This window comes from Mirounga leonina, unplaced genomic scaffold, assembly GCF_011800145.1.
Source record: "Mirounga leonina isolate KUSES-001 unplaced genomic scaffold, KU_Mleo_1.0 Mir_153, whole genome shotgun sequence".
Taxonomy (NCBI): domain Eukaryota; kingdom Metazoa; phylum Chordata; class Mammalia; order Carnivora; family Phocidae; genus Mirounga; species Mirounga leonina.
Genome location: NW_023270387.1, coordinates 31,128,055 through 31,148,909, shown reverse-complemented (window position 1 = coordinate 31,148,909; position 20,855 = coordinate 31,128,055). Strand labels below are relative to the sequence as shown.

The 20,855-nt window shown below is 35.9% G+C and overlaps 1 protein-coding gene across 1 annotated transcript in view; it reads left to right on the top strand.

The window, feature by feature from the left end:
* ARHGAP42 (Rho GTPase activating protein 42) overlaps window positions 1-20,855 on the top strand; it is a 304,988-nt gene that overhangs the window by 162,107 nt on the left and 122,026 nt on the right. Inside the window, exon 3 of the mRNA XM_035009327.1 lies at window positions 4,508-4,579. Within this exon, the coding sequence (XP_034865218.1) occupies window positions 4,508-4,579 (72 nt within the window). The remainder of the gene's footprint in view (window positions 1-4,507; window positions 4,580-20,855) is intronic.

Sequence of the window (20,855 nt, the reverse complement as noted above, 5' to 3'; positions counted from 1 at the left end):
TGATATTTGAGATATAAAACAACACATATGTTATACTGGCTTATGGAAAAAAAATAGGTTCCTGTTTAACTATTATCTATCCAGTAGATCAGTACTTTTCTGTTAAATTAATTTCAATTCAGTTTCTACCTTTGAAGAACTACACTTTAAATCATGGGAAATGTGGGGCGCCTGGTGGCTCAGTCGTTAAGCGTCTGCCTTCGGCTCAGGTCATGATCTCAGGGTCCTTGGATAGAACCCCGCATCGGGCTCCCTCCTCTGTGGGAAGCCTGCTTCTCCCTCTCCCACTCCCCCTGCTTGTGTTCCCTCTCTCGCTGTGTCTCTCTGTCTAATAAATAAAATCTTAAAAAAAAAAAAAAATCTTGGGAAATTTAAGACTGAACACATAGTAGACATTGCAAATTCTGTGAAGAAGGAAACATTTTTCCAAAGGCTGTCATGTGTCAAATCTTTGCCTGTTATTTTAAAAATGTGTATTTCTCCTTTAATTTTTATAAACATCTTAAGAGGTATAGGGATGAAAACACTGAGATTTATTTTTTTTTATTCCTTCAGTTTCACATTATAGAATGAGAGTAGGAGAAAGAAAGAGGAGAAAAATGAACAAATGCAAAAACAAAAGGCAAAAAATGAAGAAAATTGGGTTAAGGAATAATAACTGCCTCATAGGGTGGTTGTTAATTCACATCTCATGTGTTATATCCTCAGGTTTTGTTTTATTCCCAGGTCATATTTACATTTGGCAGAGATTGAAATCACTGGATACGAGTGTGGTGCCAATGTCTTAGTATATGGATCTATCAATTGGTCCCTTTCCTAATCCTTCTCTTCCCAATAAAAATATTTCTTTCATATTGATTAACTCTGTTATTTTGAGATGGCATATTCTGCCAAAATATTGGAGTCTTCCCATGGCATCGAACATAGTAGATCCAAAGTGAAATTCATTATCTTTATTCCTTCTCCCTCAAACATACTCTTTACCTCATTTACCCTCATTCTTAATGTGATGCGAAAGTTCAGTGCCTGAGGCAAAACCTCTTAATGTCCCCTTTGATTCCTCTCCCTCTGGGTCTTTTTCTGTTTTCTGAGAACACTGGCATTCCCTATTAGCTGTTCCTCAACACTGCAGGTACCTGATCCTAGTACCTAATTATTTCAAACTTGAGTTCCACTCCCATCTATTCACCTGGCATCTCTTCATTCTCAAACGATCCCACATATTCCTGGCTTCCTAGAACAGGTTTTTACAACATGAATTTTCTGTTTAGAAGCCAGCAGGGATTCCACGTTAAGGCTGTCCTTCCTAGATTATGGGTATCTTTTCCTTATTCCAACTGAGTTTCCTACTAAAAATATATATACACTTTTCTCCAGCTAGATAATGTTCTTGTTAGTTGATAATAATGTATTAATTCTATAAAGCATGTTATGTGCCAGAACTGTTTGACATACTTCATATTCATTCTGTATTCCCATTTTTCAAAAGTTAACTGAGGGCCTGTAACTAGGTCAATGCACTCACAGTCATGATTGACTCTTAATGAGTGCTTAATAAATTGCTTTCTTTTTCTGCATTGCACTCTCCCTTCCCACATATCAGGCTTAGTTCTATCCCCTTGCCTTTATTTATGGTGTTCCTTATTTCTAGAATATTTTTGTCTCTTCAGTGTATCCAGTTCACATTCACCATCCAAATCCTACCTTGACTCATTTAGTTCTCAAGGATGTTTACTGGTGTCAAAATCCTGTTCTCCATAGTTTATCATGCAAAACTAATCAGTTTTGTCTTTCAATTTTTCCAAATATTTTAGCAGTGTTTTAAGAGCATCAAATATTTGTTGAATGAATAAAATTTTCCTCTCTTCTCAAATAGACATTACATTTCTGGAAGGTTTAGTCTATGCCTTAGTTTTTTCCCTTTATCATAGACCTCATCAATGTGCTTGGCATGTACATAAGTACCTAGTGATTGGATATGGGAGAGCCAAGGCCATCTGTCTTTCAGGACTTTTATGGGAAAATACCTTCTCATAATGTGCGCATAGATACACTTCAGTCAAAGGGTAATATTGTAGATTCAGATACAGAAGTCTACTCAGTAGGTAAATACAGAATGAGATTAATTATCTATATCAGTTTGGAGGTATTAAAAGCTATAAATTTTGAGCACTATTAATATCAATATTAAGACACTGAAATAAGTGTTTTACATTCATTATCTTAGTCTTTAGAACCAAGTTAAGTTGTGGGGTAGGTGTTGCAGCTGATGCTCAGAATGGTTAAACAGCAGCTTGTAGAAATAGGCCCCAATTTAAACCCAGGTTGTCTTGATTTTAAATATATGTACTTGTGCTAGGCATATCATCTTTTTTTTTAAATTATGTTATGTTAATCACCATACATTACATCATTAGTTTTTGATGTAGTGTTCCATGATTCATTGTTTATTGCATATCATCTTATTCAACATCCTTATTATTGGAGTTTTTACCACTTGAGAAATATCTCCCTGTTTAAATTCACTAACTTTAAATATATTATATCATGCTTGTTTCCAGCATATCATAAACATTCAGTAAATGTTAGCCTTTATTGTTATCATTTTTCCAAATTACACATGAGTGTTCATGACATTGTCTTTCACCTTATGCAAATCTTAAGTTTAAAAGCAGATGTGTGTGCGTGCGTGTGCGTGCGTGTGTGTGTGCATGCATGCACGGGTGTGTGCGTGTGTTTATGTATTTGGGGTTTCATGAGGGCAAAGAAGATGTAGAGCCTGAGAATTAAAAGTGAGCTACTTTGCTACTTTCCAATCATCTCTCTCTAGAAAGATGCATTCACAGTGTATCTGGAGGGATGCCTATCTGAGCTCACAAATGGGTATTAGGTGATGGATGTCAGAGGTATCTACAGTCTGTTGTTGATGTCTTAGAAAGGATTTTGAGGGCGCCTGGGTGGCTCAGTTGGTTAAGCGACTGCCTTCGGCTCAGGTCATGATCCTGGAGTCCCGGGATCGAGTCCCGCATCGGGCTCCCTGCTCGGCAGGGAGTCTGCTTCTCCCTCTCCCACTCCCCGTTTGTGTTCCCTCTCTCGCTGTGTCTTTCTCTGTCAAATAAATTAAAAAAAAAAAATCTTAGAAAGGATTTTGAGTATTGATCTACTTTATATGTCTTTATATAAGGAGTTAAAGTCCTCTCTTCAAGATTTGTCATATTATTTTTCTGCGAATTGGAGAATGATAATCATGGAAGGCACTAACACTCTAGTTTTTATTTTTGTGTATACTATCTTTGTGCATTTAGATATGGAATTTGAGAAATAAAACTTGACTAGAGAATAGTAAGTTCAGTGAAAATAAGTGAAAGTAAAACACTTTCATTGAAATTTTAGAGTTTTGATATAATTTTAGACTTATATTAAAGTTGTAAGAATGATATAAGGAACTCCTATATATTATTCAACCTATTTTAAAAGAGTTATATATTTTAAAAAATAGGGTTTTCTCTTCATCTTAGCATTTGCTAATTATATAATAGATCATATTATCACAGTGGTAAACTATAAATTTTGTTTGTTAACTATAAATATCCCTTCAGTTTTATTGAGATATCATGGACATATAATATTGTGTAAGTTTAAAGTGCATAGGTTGACTTGCTACATGTATATATTGCAAAATGATTACCATCAGGGCATTAGCTAACACTTCCATGCTGTCACATAATTACCATTTTTTGTGTGTGTTGAGAACATTTAAGATCTTATGTTTAATTTTAGTGATTTCTAAAGGTTTTTTCAGTTGAAGATTTCCTCCCAGCATACTGTTTTTCTTAGAAATGTCTGTCTCTTGCATTCAGTTCCTGGCTCCCACAATGAAAACTCCTTCTTCACAATATTCTCACAGATCCAAATTAAAATATTTATCTGTTTTAAAGTGTTAGTAAATCCCAATTTGGAGTTTGGGGCTAAAATACTGTTCATTGAAATGAAATCAGGTACTATTATAGTAGGGTTGGAAATATATGAACATTCAGGCAAATCCCAAGTGTAAGAAATCTAATTAAGTAGAAAAAAATGAGCCTTATTTTATTTGCAGCTGTAGAATAACATTATAGTGACAAATAGAAGAGCTTTATATGGCTCAATTTTAAAATGATGCTTAAATTGACTGCATTATACCAGTGTAATTAAAGGTATTTGTAATTTAATATCTGTTACTTCTTAGTTACATCTTAGAATATGAAATTAAATTTCAGACTAGGATCTGAACATGTGTACTTGTCCATTATTCACATTATTGTTGGAATTAAGTGAAATAATTTGTGAAAACAACCTTATAAAACAGAAAATACTATACAACATGCAAGGTATTTTTATTTCATTTGTAGAAGCCAACAAGAGAACAAAAGCTGTTTACTGAAGTATGTTGAATAAAGGAGCTATCTGTTTTTTAATATTTGCATGAAATTATACAGAAGTTAATGTATTTCATTTTTAATTTCAGATTCAAAACGCTAATGATGTATTAATTGCTCCACTTGAGAAATTTCGCAAAGAACAGATAGGTGCAGCAAAAGTAAGTGTTATATTTTATTATTCTTCAGATATCCTCCTGATAATTAAAGATGACATACTTTCAGATGTTAACATTTTTGAAATTAGAATGACCTTTTAAAAAATTCTGTACATCACTTTTAACTTTTGCACAGAGCCTATTATAAAGATTGGAATTCTTTTAAACATAAAGGATATTCTTCTACTAATAGAGAAAGTCAGCATGTTATAAGTGAGTTCCTTCCATCCCAACAATTGTAGGAAATTAACTATTTTAAAGAGCATGAAATTAAGGTAAAATTGAGGAGCTTTTTCCGTAACCATACAAAATAAAAATTAGGTATAGGGTATATTGAAAACTCAGGCAGTAATCATAAAATAACTTTTATTATTTTTTTGGTATTTTTTCATTATTAATAAAAATATGTTTGTGAGGGGCGCCTGGGTGGCACAGTTGGTTAGGTGTCCCCCTCGTGGTTTCAGCTCAGGTCATGATTTCAGGGTCCTGAGATCAAGCCCTGTGTTGGGCTTCATGCATGGAGTATGTTTGGGAATCTTTCTCCTTCTCCCTCTGCCCCTCCTACTCGGGCCCTGTCTTTCAAATAAATAAGTCTTTAAAAAATGTGTCTGTGAAATAACTTTTGACATGTTTCTCAAGACTTTGCATTAATGCTTAATTGATTATGGACCAATTAAAATTACCCTGAGCCTGATAATTTTTGAAATTGCATCTTCTTTCTTGGGTCTACACTTTACCTGGTCAGCATTAGGACATAAAATTTAGGGTTTCCAAAATAGAAATCATCATCTCCCATCCTTTCTCCATCTTTTCTCTATTTTGATTTTCCATTTAGTCAATGATCTACCCCTTCCCCATTTGAGCAGTGTTGTTTATTCTATTGCAGAATTATTTTTCCTCCTTTCCTCCTTCCCCTTACATCTGAAATATTGAAATCACTTACTAGTTGGTCTCCACACACCTGAATCTTAATCAGTTAACATGTTTTTGCTGTCTTCATCATTCTTCAGTGATGAAGTTTTCAGTGGTCCTCCTTGAGAGACACTTTGATTCTGATAATGAAAGCTTTCCAGCTTTTCACAGTGTGCCCATTTGCTATATTTCAGCACACCTCCCCACTCAGGCACATTGTCTTCTCACAGTCTCTCTTTATACCCTGACTAGGTCTATGGCTTTGCCCCAATTTCTCTCTCCCTGGAATATTTTTTGCTGTTCGCTTGTTGAAATCCTGGTAGCTCTCCATGGCTTCATTCATACCCCAGCACTAGAAAGAAGCCTTCCTCATATTTGTTCCCCTTCCAGAACTGATAATCTTTCTTATAGAATCGGGCATTTTTTTTGCTTATTTACTGTAAAAAGCTAGCACAGTCTGTCTTGAATTAGTTTTATGTGCATTTTTCTACAAATTATAAGCCATTATCAAGTTAAGGACTAAACCAGAACATTTTTTATGTTAATTAATTTAGCCAACATTTATCAATATCATGGCTGTTGCACTTTTGGCAAGCATGGTGTTTGATAAGATTAAGGGATACAGTTGTAAACAAGACAGGCTTGCCTGCTGTTGTGTCCCTTATTATCTCTTGTGGAAAGCAGACTCCAGAGTGATTACAAATGCACTGAGGATTGTAATTCAAGAGTAAAGAGTGCTTTGTGAGAGTATAATTAATAAAACTGACCTTGTCCAGAGAACCAGGAAACACCTTCTGGAGGAAGTATTGATTAAACAGCGAACTAAATGATAAAGAAATAGCTAGAAATGGGGGTTCAGGGGCAGGAAGGGAAAAACCTTTCATATTCCCAAAGAGGGAACACAGTGGGTATGAATAAAGGCCTTAAAGGAGGATAGAGCCTAGCATTTTAGAAGAAAAACATCCAGGATGTTAGGAATATAGAGGACAGCGGAGACAAAGGGCATGTGCCCAGCTTTATTAATGATCTGTGGTATTTTGCTCCTTATTCTGAGGGCACTGACAAGCCAAAGAAAAGTTGTAGCTAGAGGAGTGATACTTGCTTTTTATTTTATTTTGTTTTGTTTTATATTTTTATATTTGCATTTTAGATGTTGCCTGTCATGCTGGGATTGGAGGCGTAGGACTGCTTTGGGAAACCAATTTGGAGGCTCTTGGATAGTAACTTTAGATTCAGAAGGTGATAGTGGCTGTGGAGACAAAGGGATGTATTTCAGAGGTAAAATGGGAGAGGTAGGAAATGGGTTACATACTGGGAGGTAAGGAACAGGACATTTCAGGGTTTACTCTTAGGGTCCTGGGTTGTATAACTGGGTGATTTTTGGAGTGACTTACTGAGATAGGCAACATTTATGTTTGGGTGGCAAAAATGGTGAGTTTGCTTTTAGACATAATGAGTTTGAAGTTCCTCCAGGACACCCAAGTGGAGATGTTGAGTTGGCACATGTATATTCAGATCTGAATTAGAAATACACATTTGGGAATTATTGCCTTCTAGTTAGTAATTAAAATCATGGGAGGTAAAATTAGATTTTTTTCTGGGAAAGAATAGAATGAGAAGAGGACCTCTAGGTTCTGTATAATATGAGAATTTAACATTTGATGTTTTGGGAGAGAAAAACAGGACAGATAAGGAGGTTGAGAAGGAAGGGCGGAAGTAGGAAGAAAATAAAAATGTTCAATGTGTTCAGAGCAAGGAAAAGTTTTTTCAAGAATAGTAGTAGCTAGGGGCGCCTGGGTGGCTTAGTCGTTAAGTGTCTGCCTTCGGCTCAGGTCATGATCCCAGGGTCCTGGGATCGAGCCTCGCATTGGGCTCCCTGCTCAGCAGGAAGCCTGCTTCTCCCTCTCCCCCTCCCCCTGCTTGTGTTCCCTCTCTCGCTGTGTCTCTCTCTGTCAAATAATTAAATAAAATTAAAAAAAAGAATAGTAGTAGCTAATCTTTATTTACAACTATAATTTTAGGGGTTTTCACTGAACTATTACATCTGTGACTTAATTAGGTTCTTCTAAGCAACCTGTGTGGTGAGTATTGGTGTTACACCTGCTTTCACAATGAGGAAAATGATGAAGTGACCTCAACAGATCACAGAGCTAGGAAGTCAGACTATGTTTCTGAAATTAAGGAATTTTACTTTACTTTACTTTAGAGCCCCAATTTACAATGTCTCACTTCAATGATATTTTTTAAAATTGAAGAGCTTTGTGGGGCACCTGAGTGGCTCAGGCTCAGTTGGTTAAGCGTCCAACTCATGGTTTTGGCTCAGGTCATGATCTCAGGGTCCTGGGATCGAGCCCTGTGTGGGGGCTCTATGCTCAGTGGGGAGTTGGCTTCAGTATTGTCTTTCCCTCTGCCTCTCCTCCTGCTTGCGCACATGCTCAATCTCTCTCTCTCTCAAATAAATAAAAACCTTTAATACAAAAAATTAAAGAGCTCTGTGAAAAAGTCTTTAGTACAGAATATTCCAAGTGTTATGGTCCATCTAAAATAGTAGATTTTACATGTGTATGGATTATTCCTATTTAAAGTTTTAAGTTAGCTATAGTTAAAATAACATGCATAATTACACCCATTTTATTTTATTTTATTTTTATTTTTTATTTTATTATTATCATTTTATTTTTTAAATATCTCAGTTGCTGGGCATATCAGCTGAGAGCACACACAGTATACTATGCCTTTGCCTAGTCATTGGGGGAGGTATTTTAAACTTGCTGTTATAAATGAGTTCAAATGAAATCTTGAACCTAAATGTTATTGCACTTGGCCTTTTGGTTGCGGTAGTTCTGTGTACTTCATCTGCCTGATGCTCTTAGTACTAAATTGTTTGTAAGCTGCTAAGTAGTCCTTGTTCAATAAAGTGAGTAAAAACCAGGTATTTTCTTCTGAAATACATGTATGGGTCAGTTTTATTTTGGTATTGCAGAAATATCGTGGTAGAAATGAAAATATTTGAAGGTGTTTATTTTTTTCTATTGCTTTATTCCTTGTTTTACCTATGTATTTTCTTGGTAAATAGAGTTAATTCTCCAAATGACACTCTGCTGCTTTTTACGGTCTGTAAAGTAGAGGTTTTGAGCAAGGGTGTTCAGGCTAATGAGTTAGCTGGAAAACAAGAGTGTCAGTTACGTGTAGACTCTTCCACTGCAGTCAATGACCTCTTCAGCTTGAGCCAAGTAGAAAATGCTGAGTCTAAGTAGCCCACTCCTCACAACCATGTGATCCTATTTAACTGAAGTGGACAAGGTCTGTTGACCACAAACATTTCCTTTGTAGTTTGTTCCATGGACTTTGAGACACCTGATACTTTGCTGTGTGAGTTACAGTTGTGGAGAACAAGCACCATTGAGAACCATTAGCAAAGATGAATGATGGGGGTTGCTGAACTAAAGGATAGAGGAGGTGGTTCCTATTTTTTGAATAGATAAAATTATAAACAGTTGCAAAAGTGTATTTCTGTAGAGGTTCATAGTGTGCTGGTAGATGCAGATTGGAATTGTTTGCAGGCCTGACATATTACATGGGTCAGACTATAGAATTGAATGTTTGGTTTCTTTAATTTGTATCCTGTTACACTGAGGATTTCAATTCTAAAAATGAGGAGAGAGTAGTTATCCAGAATGATTAATGCAAACTAAAATTTTCACAATAGAAATATATCCAGAGCAGCATTATAACAGAGCAAAATGGATTATAACTTGTTTGTACACTTTTTGTATAAATTGACAACTATATTTAATTGCATTAAAAAAAAAAAAAAACCTCCTCCTTGTCCCCAGGGAGAATCCATTTTAAGTCCTATCTACACCTGTTATTACATAAACTGGCAGACTCTAAAATATAAGTAGTGCTCCGTATCTGAGTTCCTACTCAAAGACAGATACATTAGGAGAAATAGTGTAAACATACATACATACATACCAGTCTGTTACATATTTTAAGTGATGGAACTGACTTTCAGGAGACCAAGGACTCATTTTCCGCATATGAACAGACTGAGCAGCTGGTTATTGGCACAGTGAGGATTAGAACTCAATTCCTCAGATCAATAGTGTTTTGACTCCTCCACTACTGTTCTTTAGAATACTCTTTTGTGAAATATTTTATTTTCCTTACCTTTAGCAAACATGATTCAATGAGAAATGTATCTAAATTATAAAAATTTTTCAAGTATGCCCACTTTATGTTTCAAACTTGCCCACTTTGAATCAAGCCTAGTTAATGTATTTCGTATTTCATTTGATTTTTAATTTTCCTCAGCACACAGTAGACACTTAATACTGACTTACTTCAGTAGAGGTAAGAGACTTGAGAAATACTGCCCATAAAAGACATTTTCATTTCTATGGGAAATGTTTTTCAAGACTGGTTTTCATTTTTAAGTAGACCTTAATAGAAATCATATGAATATTGTTCTGTGGTTTTAATAGAAAAATAAACAATATGATATTCGTCATTTCACAATAGGACTTGATTTTGTTTATGTTGGTTTTTTTTTTAAAGATTTTATTTATTTGACAGAGAGAGACACAGCCAGAGAGGGAACACAAGCAGGGGGAGTGGGAGAGGGAGGAGCAGGCTTCCCGCTGAGCAGGGAGCCCGATGTGGGGCTCGATCCCAGGACCCTGGGATCATGACCTGAGCCGAAGGCAGACGCTTAACGACTGAGCCACCCAGGCGCCCCTATGTTGGTTTTATGTTGAAGACTGTAATGGAACCCGATGATTCTTGTCCCTTTGTTTTCTCCATAGTAGAGTTTGGTTCTGTCTCTGAGCATTTATTATTTTTAAACATGTCTTGCATATATAATTATTTTAGCATGTACTATCTAAAATTTATGGAGAATTATGATTAATTTGTTACAGTCTTAAATTTCTATCATGCAAAAAATGGCTTCAGTCTAATTTGCTGTCTCAAATATACAAATGACTTAGAGAATCTAGAAGGATTACAGATACTTTAGTTATTCCAAATTAAAAAGTTTTTGCCACTTGACTGAGTTATTAATCTAATTTAATGGGTATACATTGGACTCATGATGGGAACAATCTAAAAAAATTGTGGTTTATAGCGTAGAGTATGGAGTTAGTAGATCACCTTACTTTTCCTCCAGTTGTCAACAGGTTCTACAGAGGATGGTCAGGATTGGTTTTTCATGTCCTGCTGATGCCTGCTGAGCTTAGTCTTTCCTGGACAGATGTTCTCTGGGGCTGAATTTTCAGGGCAAATTATAAACCATTTGATAGTTGTTTTGAAACTACTTATAATTCTCTTTATTGTACTTTCTATCATTAGAACCTATTATATGGAGTTTGAGAATTGTTGATTTTTGTTATTTGGTCTTTTTTTAAACAATAATAATAATAATAAAACAGTGATAACAATAATAATAATACCCTTCATAATAGTTAACCAAGTACTGCTTTACTTGAGACTCATTTAATCCTCTCATCCAGCATATTAGATAGGAAAACTGTTAAACGCATTTTGTAGATGAATAAGCTGAGTTGCAGAGAAGTTAAGCAAATGGGCTGAGGTCATGTAGCTAGTAAGGAGTATATTCATTTTTTAAACAGAAATGAGATAAAACCTATACAGTTGTTTAGTAGGACCACTACATGTTTGATGCTCAAGAAATATTAATTAATTCCTTTATTCTTAAAGAAGGAAAATTGGCTGGTTAGCTCATTTGGAGAGTAGGATAATGTCTTATAATTTACCAGCAAGTTCTACAGAGTCATGCAAACTTGAGATCAAAACCTGACACATAATACTCAGGAACTGTGAACTTGGGTAAATTACATTTTTTTTACCTTTCCCCCTCCAAAAAAATGGAGACAATAATAGGACCATCTTCATAGGATTGATGTGATAGCGTAATTTGACATTTCACATAAATTTCTTCACATAATTTCTTCTACATAGTAAGCACTAAGATGTCAGTTGCTCTTATAGTTAATCCTTAGTATTCATGTTATATATTTTCTGTTAGTAGTAATCAAAGTATTTCAGTAAAAACAAGGTCATTGTTCATGTAGTTTAGTTTGCCTTATTTTGTTTTACAGGCAGACAAAGCAGTGTCGATTCGTTGAATGTTAAATGTGGTTCACAGGGTTACCAAGCTAGAGGGCCTTACCTGGACGTTACTTATAATTTATAACACTCAGTTCTACAAAGTAGGAAGTTAGGAAGTATCATTTTCCACAGGACTAACTTGACACCCAGAAAGATCAAGAAGCATTGCCAACAATCCAGAGGTACGCATGTGCTTTAGCTGGGGACTCAAGTCCAAGCCTCCTGCTCTCTAATTCAGTAATTTGGGCAGCATACTGTACCTGCCTTTATCATGGGAATGTAAATGCATTTTTTGATAGTTTATTGTGTGTTTTATCATCCTTACAATAACTTGTGGGGTGAGAATTAGTTCTAATTGACCCCATTGCCTCCACTAGAAAAACAAACCACATCACATTTCCCGGGGATGGGTGAGTCAGTAGTAGTCTCTCTACTTGGCAGGTGGTGCCATTCAGTGTCTGTACATGTTTCAAAAATTGCTGAGATATCATGTTTTTTACATTTCAGAGCTTGCTGGTCCATTAGGGAAGCTGAGCCTCCCATAGTTAGACTTCTGGATAGGGACATAACCTTAAAGGCATTCTGCTGAACAACTCAGTCAATATATATTTATTACATCATTATGTGTTAAATGTATATGCATGTTTATATACATACATAGATCATTATAACTTTGTTAAGTGGCTGTTATGTGCTCAGACAGGAAGATAAACTCTTGTGCTATAATTTGATTATAATAAATTGAAGGTAAGATTATCACTTTTCTTCCTCCTGATTATCCTTATGTTGATGACTAAAGACTGATACTTAGGAAACATTTTAAGCATCCCCCAAAATTGTATTTTTACAAAAGATCCTTATGCTAGTTTTTTAAAGATTAATTTACTTATTTGAGAGAGAACTCGAGGGAGCGTGAATGGGGGGGGGCAGAAGGAGAAGGGAAAGGGAAAGAATATCAAGTGGACTGACTCCCCACAGAGTGTGGAGCCCAATGTGGGGCTTGATCTCAGGACCCTGAGACCATGACTTGAGCTGAAATCCAAACTGAGCCACCCAGGAGTCCCCCCTTTTGCTAAATTGTAGGTCAAATATATAGCTTATTACATTTTAATGCAATTTACAAGTGCCCTACATAAATAGTAATTGATGAAATGCAGTAGAGCCTCCCTCCCTAATCATTGTTAAAATTGACACTGAGAGTTCTAGAGAGCGAACCCTTGTTATTCAATATAACTTACTCATTCTTCGCTGGTCAGCCTTCTTGGGTAAGAATTAAGCCTGTTTCCATATAATGAAGTCTTTTCTGTAGGAAATCCAGTTACTTAAAGTTAATTTGGTAGAAGGAGAAACTCCAAATAACTAATGAAAATTTTCTAGGTCTCTTGATTTCAATGGGGACAACAATGAGAGTTCAGAAGCTCCACATGGAGCATCTCCCTGAGGAAATGTCCCCTGTGTACTTTATATCTTCTCTAGAAAACAAGGTGGTTTCCTTGGTTCAACAGTTGGAGTTTTTATCTGTAGATACATTCTTTTCCTCTACCACATCTACTGGCTGCCCCTATTGCAGAATAATTTGCTACATGAGAATTTATGCTTCTATTTATTATACACATTGATATTTTTACTTACACCGTCTTTGTTTGTGATCCCTGCCTTTCCAGTTGTCCTTGAGGTGGTTGGGAAACTATCAGTGATTTTTTTTTTTTTCAAATTTAAATGGTTAGAAATTTTCTGAAACACTTAGGAATCTTCATATTGATTTCTTTTTCTTTCTTTTTTTTAAAAAGATTTTATTTATTTATTTGACAGAGAGAGACACAGAGAGAGAGGGAACACAAGCAGGGGGAGTGGGAGAGGGAGAAACAGGCTTCCCGCTGAGCAGGGAGCCCGATGTGGGGCTCAATCCCAGGACCCTGGGATCATGACCTGAGTCGAAGGCAGATGCTTAACGACTGAGCCACCCAGACGCCCCCTTCATATTGATTTCTGTGGGAAACTCAACACAATAAAATTGCAAAACATTTTATTTCACACTTGTATTTTAGAATTCAAAGCAAGTTGCAGATATAAACAGAATTACATTTCAAGCATCAGGAATAGGTGGGTTTGTAGTACATGTCGTTTGATGTTAACTGAGGAGCTCTGATAAAATGACTACCCTCTGTGTGTAATACCCTCCTGTGTTTAATATTATACTGTAATAGTTGCTTGTTTATTGAGAAAACACACAAAAATTCCAGAGCTTATTATCACCCCAATACACACCTTCTTTCCTAGAAGAAAGGAAAGGGAGAAAGATGAAGGATTTTCCAAATAATTTTTATAGAATACTAATTTTTGTGCCTTATAATCTATTCTTTAGGGTTGTTGCAAATGAATTATGTCAGCATTTGAATTTTAATGGTGTTTTATTGGGCTATTTTTATTGCCCTCACCTATATTTTATGTATATCAAATTGGAATTAAAACTTTATATAGTACACATTGAAGTAATTGGAAACGCTCTAAAGACTATAAATCAATGAGTTAATATTTAGGAAGCTTTGATAGATTTAAAAATTATGAAGAACTTCAGACTACTTTCTCTGTATTCAACCTTTTGTTGTATCTGAAATACAGAAAATTTTCATATCTAGTCCAGCAAAAAACAAACAAACAAACATGTACTTAGTACCCATTGTCAAAGTTGCTAGGGTCAGTATCCGGAAGCATCTGCATTTGCTGAACATTACTGTTATATATAGTTATTTTTAATAGGGCATTGTTTCAACTTATCAAACTCTTGTTTTCTGTTAACAGCTTCAGTTTTTAAGTGTTCTTGTTAAAATTTAGCAGTGAAAACTGAACTTGAAGCCCTAAAGGGTGTCTGGTTTCTACCACATTAAAAAAATATATATCAGTAGTGACCTATAAAATTATCTTTTCATTGTTCATGTCACATTGTTTACTCAAATCAAAATAAAATCTCAGCAGCAATCAAGGTAGAGCACTTTGATTCCATGCTTGCATAGTAGACTATGGATTTGATGGTGAGACTTTTGCTATGTTTCAATTACTTCATTCCAAAGTAATGAGATATTTTGTCATCTATACTTTATCATCTAATAACAGGTTCTCCTCTACTACTTAATCCTCCTTGCCTGTCTCTGAGTCATTAGAAAGTTGATTAGCATGCCATCATGCTTCTGAAGTTATTGATACAAAAACATTCAACTAGACAATGTTGATCTGCTTTGTCAGACATGGTGTGAAGTCTAGGGACACAAAAATAAAATGTGATGCCTGCATTCAGGGAACTAACAGTATAGCAAAAGAAGTCACAGAGAAATAGATAATTATGATGAAATGGAATTAATGGTATATCTGAAATACGCCCATAGTATTTACAAGCACAGTGGAAGGAACAGTTTATTCTTTTAACCAAGCAGAGGTTGGCAAAGACTTCTGTGATGTTCTGGCACCAGCAAGTGCAATGTAATGGCTAGCAGAAACCTTCCAGTTAGTGCAAGTGATAAACAACATCCCAAACAAAAGAGAAGAGTCATAATGGTGTAAAATAATGGTGATGTGGCTTAGAAACTTGATATATTCCGGTGTGATTAGAGCTGTTGCTTTTGGTCTCCCCCCCCGGCCCCCAACATGAACCACATTAAGAAATGCATTTCACATCGTAATTCAATGAATACATGTGCTAACGTACTTCTGTTACTACATGTGATATAATCTGGTATTTTCAATTATATTCTACTCTCATCTATTTCATTCAAACAAGTTCTAGTTATAACTCATGAAACTGGTTGTATAACCCACCAATGTCATAACCCATAATATGAATAAGTATTGGGCCATAGCTTACATGCCAATATAAATGGAAGGTGAAGGCAAATTAGTGAGAAATGAGGCAGGAAATACTCAGCTGAGGCAGAATAATGGAGAGTTTTGTGCTGCTACTAAGGAGCATTGTGTGTTTTGTTTTTTGTTTTGTTTTTTTTTTGGTTAACAAAAATGATAATGATGAACAGGATATAATAGATATTGATCATACATATCAGATGTATTCTAGGCAGCTCACATATATTTATTTCATCTTTACAACAACTCTATGAGGTAGGGGCTATTATTTTCAATCTCTTCTTACCAATGAGTACACTTCAGCCACAGAGAGAATAATGTGATTTGTTAAGGAATAGGCAGCTGGTAAATGACAAAGCACAGGGATTGAACCCAGGCAGTTTATCTCTACCATGCTCCTAACCACGATACTTTACTCATATGGCAGATACGATACTCATGTGCGCAGTCTTGGTCTGTATTTTAAGAAGATAACTTAGGAGCTCTGTGAAAGGCTGGAGTCTGAGAAACTAGCTGTCAGCCCATAATTCATCAGTAGTTGCATTAGAATGTTTATGAAATTTTTTTCTACCACCAGTTTTAAATAGTTTGAAAAATTAAGAGAACAATATTTTGTGTTGTGAAAATTATGTGAAGTCAGATTTCAGTGCCCATAAATAAAGCTTTATTAGAAGACAGCGTTGCCCATTTGTTTGTGTTTCTCTATGGTGGCTCTCATCCTACAACAGCAGAATTGAATAGCAATGGTGTCAGAGACCATGTGGCCCACAAAGCATAAAGGGGCCCCTTGCAGAAAGAATTTTCCAATGTCTAGTCTAAGTCCTGAAACAAATTTCATTTTTAACCTCTGCAGTCTTTTAGGTCTTCATGCAAATGTGGTATCAGACTTAATAAAGTGAGTTTGAGGACTTGGCTTCTTAGATTAGAAAACCACAGAATTTATTGTAAGATAAAATTGGGTGTGACTTTGAACAGATTAGTGGCTAAAAGTCATAAACACCAAGATTTTTTTATTTCAAGCATATCTATCTTCCTGGGAATCTTTTATCTTTGATGCCAAATATATATTCTCAGTTTAGAACTATGGTTTTTTGCATATAGCAACTTAGAAAAAGATGAATCCCTTTTACCTCTGAAGTAGAATATTTCTAAATAATTAAGAGATGGCCAAGTAAAAACCACTTTACAATGCTTGCTTTTGTTGAGGTTTCAAATCGCAACTGGAACTGCTAAATATGTGGACAGCCTTCCTCCCAACAGTGTTATTTTTAAGTAAGAATGTGGTAAATCTCATCATACATTTAAATTTCTTTTGTTTGTGTGCTCCATTTTATAACTACATAAAAGCAGCCATTAGTAATGGGCAACATTATTTGGTGTTTTGGGATTGTACGATAAGGTGACTCATTTGGTAACCAAAATTATTGAAATTTGTGAATATGTTCATAAAGACTGGGCACTAGATAGCAAGAATGTTTGCAACCAGACACATACATTGAGAGAAATAAGGTAAGGCCTACCATTTTTCTGTACACTAATAAACAGCTTTCACTGACTTTATCAATAGGTTTTGCTTAATACAGACAGCTTCTTATGCTCCTGCTTTTAGAGTAGATTTTGTGTCATTCTCTTCTGTATCCAGTCAGTAATAATATGAAGCCAAACTGAATGCTCTCCAGAGACCATGCAGCCCACGCTTGCCTTGAGAGCCTGGTGATTTACTGACTCCAAGTTGGAGAGATGACCTCTACAATTACTGTAGAAACCCAGGGAGAAGTGAAGTGAGCTCACTGTAGAAAGATTTCAAGCATTGAAAAAACTTGCCTTATTTGGTAAATGTGGTTAACTGGTCCCAGCTGGTAATGCTGGTGAGCTCATTGTGAGATGTATTGTCCCTTTAAGCCAAATTCTTGAATTTTTTTATCTGTTAGAATTAAAGTGCCAAGTGGTATTTGTTTAGTTTTTATTGATGTGCCATGGACTAAAATCTGAAAGGACAGTATTCCCTTTTGAAAATTAAGCTCAAATGCATTGATACTTTGAAAATTTTCTATATGTATTTTCTGATCTATTATGTTGTCTACTTAGCCTTTGGGAAGTTTTGGTTTTAATTTATTCCTCAAAGACCAAGACTCCTTTGGGAAATAAATTCATATGTACTGTGGGGCTTAACTATAATACTCACATTAGAATTTTAGGATGGAATCTCTTAATTATGTTTTCTTTAATTACCAAATAGCACTTGATGTTTAGAAAAGAAAGATTGTAGCTTCTCATGGATTCTTCTTAAAATTCCTACTTCAGGTTTGGTTGTATTCTGAGTTTGGCTTTTCAGTGAGTATTTTGGTTTGGAGGAAAAAGCACAGATTTTGAGTCAAACAGACCTTGGTTTTGACTCCTGGCTGTGTCATGTGTGAACTTGATGACTTCAGGACAGTTACTTAACTTTCATGCCAGTGAAAGGTGATACCTATTCTTCCTAGGATTTGTGAGAGTTAATGTATATGTGGAGGTGCCTTGTACAAAAATGATACTTAAAAAATGTCAATTCCCCATTCATTCTATTTCAGCAGTGGACTAATTGCAGCTTTTCCTTAGCCTCACTTTTAAACTCTCTTTTGGATAATATTTATAGAACCTGGCTGATTCTCTCTGCCCTATCATTAATTTTCCGTGTGGTAGTAAGAGAGACTGTGTTCTCCATATCTTTATCATTCAAAATGTAGTTTATCAGCACCAACTGGGAGTTTACTAGCAATACAGAATCTTCGGTCCCACTCCAGACTTACTGAATTAGTATCTTCATTTTAACAAGATCTCTAGTTGATTCAAATGCACAGTGAAGTTTGAAAAGTACTGCTATGTATCACTTCATTGGGCTCCTCAGCTCTAATTAGTGTGACCCTTTCTGTGTTGGAGATTATCCCTGAGTTTGAAATAGTTGAATGACCTCAGAGAGGTGTGACCCAGGAGAGGAATGTGAAAGAAATATTTCTTTCCCCTTCTGTGCTCACCTGTCAATTCTGTGCATATATGAACTTCTCTCACTGTACCAGCATCTTCTCTGACTAGATTGTAATAGTAAACTCCTTCAGAGAAAGATATTCTTTTCTTTTTTTATTTTGGGTAAAGATAGTGCTCATGAGTGTTGCTGTGTGTTTCTTGGGGCACAAGATCACAGACTGGTATCAGTATTCCTTTTTGGCTGATTCCCATCTTCCACCTTTAGTTTCCTATCTACTTTGCCACTTATATTTCTATCAGGCTTTGAGCTGATGAATTCTGTTTGGTTTTAATTCCTTTCCTCCTGCTAGATATACTATAGTAGCCTTCTGTTGATAATGACTTCTTCCTCCTCTCTTTTAGCTTCTTTATGCATCCCTCAGATCTCCTTCATCTTTTACAGTTTCCTTTCTGTCCTCATTTTGGTTTTTGGTAAAAAGTCTTTGGCAGAGGGATTAAAATCTACAACAAAATTTTTTGGGCTCAAATTACAAGATCTCTTAGCCTGGGACCTGTGGGTTTTAGCAGTCACTGAACCTTTGTTCTGCTCAGCACACAGCCTTTGAGTTTGGCTCTAATTTATCTTTCTACATGTCTATGTTCATCTCTCAACTGAGCTCTTAGAAGACAAGATTCTGTATTCATTTTGATACCTTCTACTGCCTGACACAGAGTAACACAGTATAAATATTGGTATTGATATATCATGTCTCTTTGCGCATTAATAGCAAAATTCCAAAGACTGAAGGGGCTGGATGCTGATTTGGGAAGCTGCATAAAGAAGAATATTAATAAAAACACTTAGACCAGAAAAAGGGACAGGTTTAATCATTGGGGTCTAGAAGAAGGACAGTAGGAATCTTTGTGCGGTGCTTGAATAACCCCAGAGGTGAGTTTGGTTCTCAGGCTGCCATATATTTTTTAGAAATAATATCTATGATAGTTTATCATGTCTGGACAATTTTGAACATTTTGATGCTAGTAAAAACCCTTAGGACAACAATCTGTGCAGTTAGTTTTTCATCCTCAAAGTTCATCTTATGAGCAGTGCTAACCTTAAGCATAATTAGAATGAGAACTCAGTAGATATTTCTCCCACTTTGATTTCATTCACTTGTAAAACATGGTCATGCCATGCATGTGGTCTTCCCCATATATCCTCATTATAGGATATAATGTACAGTTGTTTAGTGTCTTGATCATAACATAAAACCTACCAACCTGGGATTGGTATCATTTGGTTTTTTTTAGTTACTGTAAATTGTTCAAGTTATCATTTCAGCAAAATTTATAACAGTAGTAATTAAAACTTAAAACTTATTTTTTTAAAAAAAGGGGCACCTGGGTGGCATAGTCGTTAAGCATCTGCCTTCTGCTCAGGTCATGATCCCGGGGTCCTGGGATCAAGCCCCGCATTGGGCTCCCTGCTCAGCGGCGGAAGGCCTGCTTCTCCCTCTCCCACTCCCCCTGCTTGTGTTCCCTCTCTTGCTGTGTCTCTCTCTGTCAAATAAATAAGTAAAATTCTTAAAAAAAAAAAAAATTCTTTTAAAGGCAGTAAGGTTTCTGTTGTTGATGGTGGTGGTTTAACATAAGCCACATCAGTCCTTTTGCTCTGTTGTCCTCAAAAATCCAGTCCAAGGCTTTGGGTAGCACTCTTTCTTTGACTCTGTTGTATTTGTTTTCAGGTTCAGCTTCATTTAGAAGCTAGGAATTTATTTTTGTAGATGATCTTATAAGCCTAATAAACTCAAAAGATGTTGAAAGGAATCATTTGCTACTAGTTAGCAGATTGGTCCAAATATGTTACCTAGAAGCCAAAATGGAAACATTTGTTGATGAAGTCACAAAAACAAAGTGTCATTGGTGAAACAAAAAAGCTATAGCACTTTACCTGCTATTTAATTCAGGTTCTGTCTCCCTACCTCTCTTAATTTATTTTCTGTTAAGACTTTACTATAGGTAAATTTATCATTCATATTTCAGGATATTTCTAAATCCTTCCTGGGCATTCTCCTCTGGAGAACTAATAACCAGACAAAGGAATTTCTGGATTCAGGAGAGATGTGGAGTTTTTGTAGGGTACAAAGTGAGCTGAATTCTACTGGAAGCCCACACCCCAGTAAGAATGCTAAAAGCATTGAATCTTGGAAATGCCAAAGTGGGTAGAGAGCCTGGGTGGCTGTACAGAAGTGAAAAATTGGAAATTTTTGGATTGCATATCATTTGGACTCTGCAAGTGTCCTTGTAGATTCAAATCCAACCAGTTCTTCCTGTCTGGTCCTTCCTGACCATGAGCCTGAGATATGGGTGCACAAGTGGCTTGTCTCAGAAAATATTCCCTTCCTCACTGGGTATGTGGTAGATACCCAGTTGCCAG